The following is a 3760-nucleotide window of genomic DNA, read 5'->3' as shown; positions in this document are numbered from 1 at the left end:
CCGTTGTAGTACTACTCATCTCGGATCCAAATGCCTTGTGTGTGCGCGCTCAAGGACTTGAAGCCACGTCGACGCGAAACACGATGAAGCTTTGGAGAGCCAAGCAGCACCATTCCTTTGGTCGTGAGTGTGTGGACAGCACATGGATGAAAGCCATCTGGCATCGATGGACCTTCACTGAGCGCGAGTCCATGGTGTCTGAATGAATGAAGGTCTTAGCGGCAATAACATCTGCCTCTGACCGACTCGAAATCATCGGCGCTTAGTTCATCTCACACGCTGTTCTCCATGGAGTCTGTAGGATGTGTTGCTGTAGACTGACGGTTACTCGACGGTTTCTGAAGCTCATCTCACAACTCATATGTGGTGGAGATGACCCGTCGTCAAAAAGCAGTCGTTATGACTATGACAATGCGTTTTACGTGTGTCCTGGGCGCTCGTTGGTATCTCGGAGCGTTCATAGCGAGGTTGATCGCTGTCCTGGCTTGCGATTGATCAATAATCGGCCAATAAAAGCTCGTGCAAGGATTAGACGCACCAATCAGAGGGCGCTACAATCCAACAGCACGACCAACGCGCCCACGGACGACGGAACCTCCTCACTTGCAATTGGCACTGGACGCTACCACGATGGACGCGACGCTCTGCAACCCTGTCCTCCTCCGGCTCATCATTGCGTACCAGCACGGCTGGTGGCCCGACAGCCGCGGCTTCCGCGACGACCCGCTCATCTTTGCGTCGTCCAATCTCCAGGAGCAAGTCGCAGCGTTCGGCGACCGGTTCGCGCCGTGGCTAGCGCGTCATGGCCTCGACGGCGCTATTGGTTTTATGCAACTCTACCCGCCGCTGGCTCCGTGCATTGCGCTGCATGCATCGGCGACCGGTAACCGTCCGCTGGGTGCTGCTGCCATCGCCGCGAGCAGCAGGTTCTTGTATTGGGCCGAGCTCATGGGCAACACCGCCTTGCTCCACGGCCATTACGACCTCTTTGAAGCCGACGGCATTCGTGTCTCGGCGCAAGCAGCACTCCAGAGCGGCAACGAGGCGCTCGTGCGACGGCTCTACGCGGAGCGGCCACAAGACTTTGCCGACAACATCGAGGCCGCGATCCAGAGCGGGCATCTACCGATCGTCCGCTTTCTCCACGAAGAAACAGACGTATTGCAAACTGTCGACGTCCTCGAGCTAGCTGCCAAGCATGGCCACTACAACATGGTCGTCTACTTGGCTGGAGAAGGCTACGACGGTGATTTCGGCCTTCTGGACTATCCGGCGGGTGACGGCCGCCTCGACATACTCGAGTTCCTGCACGAAATACTTCCAGACAAAAATCTCGAAAGCGCGCTGGTGGCTGCTGCGCGCCGTGGGCACGGGCACATAGTCGCATACTTTTTGGCCAATGGGATCTCGTCTACCAAGGCGCTTGAGCTGGCCGCCAAGCACGGCCATCTTGACTGCTGTCAACAATTGCTCGCCTACGAGCGCACGGCGCACCCGACGCGCGTTTTACCCGTGTCCGTGATAGTCGCGGCCGTCACGGGCGGCAACAATGCCATCATTGAACTATTGCATCCGGTCCAGATCTGGTCCCACGAGTACATGGACACGTGTGCGCGGCTGGGTCGGCTCGATCTTGTCACGTCGCTGCACAACGCCGGGTACTTTACGTGCTCCAAAGCGGCCATGGATGGCGCTGCGACCAACGGCCATCTGGCGGTCGTCCAGTTTCTAAAAGACCACCGGGTCGAAGGCTGCTCGACGAGTGCAATCGATGGTGCTGCTGGAAATGGCCACGTGGACGTCGTCGTCTTCTTGCATGGTCATTGCAACGGAAACGCTTCCCCTTATGCGTTGGCATGGGCGGCCATGGGTGGCCACGATCTCGTGCTGCGGTACTTGCACAGCGTCATGAAGGCACCAGTGCTAGATGATGTGCCCGAGCGCGCGGCGCGTCGTGGGCATTTGAAGGTCGTCCGCTACCTCCACGAAGAAGGACTGGGTCAATGGACCTCCCGCGTCATGAATGTAGCCGCAGCTTCTGGCAACTGCAACCTCGTGGCCTATTTGCACACGCACCGAAGCGAAGGCTGCTCGGCCGCCGCAATGGACCGTGCTGTGGAGCACGGTCATCTCGAGGTCGTGCGCTATCTCCACGAGGTGGCCGGTATGACGTGCTCGGAGAGTGCCGTGCGCAGCGCCATTCAGCGTGGTCATACGTCGCTGCTGCGGCACCTCGACGCCAGTGGAGTCGACGTAGTCTCGGCACTGAAAAAGTGCTCCGCGGTTCGTCGCGCTCATCGAGTTCTTGGAGCATGCCAAGGCGCGGTCGCCGCCATCAAAGAAACAGCGCACGTCAACCTAGGGCACTGTACCTTGACACGGAAGCTAAAGTTTGTCGCTCAACCAATGCGAGAAGAGTAATCGTAGTATAGCTCTCTACGGATTCGAAACAACGCACATAAGAGTCTGATCTGAATAGCTGCTGACTGGCACGGTCGTCTAGCGATCTGTGGCTTTTCGTGCCATCGCCTCATTGCATGAACCTCTCACATGTCGGGCGACTGCACGTTACTAGCTGTGCTGTAGCACCTTGCAACTAGCTGCAGCACCTATTATATTTTCGATATAAGCTTTGTGAGCTTCTGCTGCGACCTCTGATATTTCGAGCTTGTAAGCTACCAGTACACGACAACGATGTCAGTATCGGCTCGCGGACCACAGATCCACAACAAGGCCTCGGAGGCAGTCAGGCGAATACAGCCAAGGTGTACTCGTCGCGTCATGGACCAGCGTAACATGATGATGATTCAGCGATGTGCTCCAGGTAGTATGGACAACATCCACGATCCTTGCATGTGACGTCCACCTCTCTCGACACTTGCACGGATTCAAGTTGGCACGGTGGACGAGGTTTTTGTAATCCATACAAGCACCAAGATGTGCGTATCTTTGCACTTGGCGTTTAACGCGCGTTCAACCTTTAAACGCTTAAAACGCCACTTTGCCGTTGGCGTGTATCACATGTCGCAGAAATGGCGCCCATTGGCAATGGCGCGAGCGTCGAGCAGCCGCAAGGGGCGAACGCACACGTGGTCATTTCCCAAGTAGCACCATGTTGCGCAGCCTCCTGCTTGCTCTGTTTGTCTCGACGGTGACGGCCGTCGCGCCGTGCGCTGGCGAAGACGTAGGCATGGCTCTCATGGGCCCGCTCACGAGCCTCGACGCCGAGGGCTGCGCCAAGGACACGGGCAACATGAACCTCATCGGCGGCGTCTGGACGCACGCGCAAGCCACAAAAATCCTGGGCAGCGACCACTGCGCCAAGATGTGGGCCGAGATGGTCGCCAACCTCAAGATGATCCCCGAGTGCACGTATGCGGCGGGCATGACCAATGTAAAGTACGCGGCCCAGTCGTTCGCAGAGTTCGCCAACGACATTGTAAAGAGTACCGGTGCCCTCCCGGCGACGACCGCACCGGCCCCCGCATCGTCGTCCAAGGTATCGATGCCGACGACGTCTGCACCAACCACGGCCCCATCGGCGATCGCGACGCCTGCCAACAGCACGGCGACCCCGACGACGACGGCGACGACAAGCGGCAACCCGACCACGACGGTGCCGGTTGCAGATGCCACGTCCAAGCCAACAACCGCGCCGACGACCGCGCCGGCGACCGCGCCGACGACCGCACCGTCGGCAGCTACCTCGGCGATCCTCACGACCACCGTCCTTGCCGTTGCCGTGACCATGTTCCTGTAG

General features: G+C 58.5%; 1 protein-coding gene across 1 annotated transcript; it reads left to right on the top strand.

Moving 5' to 3' along the window:
• Positions 1-3112: 3112 nt before the first annotated feature.
• On the top strand, positions 3113-3760 carry SPRG_22133 (hypothetical protein; the record flags this gene model as incomplete). Its single annotated transcript, XM_012343497.1, has 1 exon — positions 3113-3760. One exon carries the CDS (start codon positions 3113-3115, stop codon positions 3758-3760), a length of 648 nt encoding a protein of 215 aa, XP_012198887.1.

Source organism: Saprolegnia parasitica, assembly GCF_000151545.1.
Source record: "Saprolegnia parasitica CBS 223.65 unplaced genomic scaffold supercont2.13, whole genome shotgun sequence".
NCBI lineage: Eukaryota > Oomycota > Saprolegniomycetes > Saprolegniales > Saprolegniaceae > Saprolegnia > Saprolegnia parasitica.
Note: the sequence above shows the minus strand (reverse complement) of the source record. Positions and strands in the feature narration are given on the sequence as shown.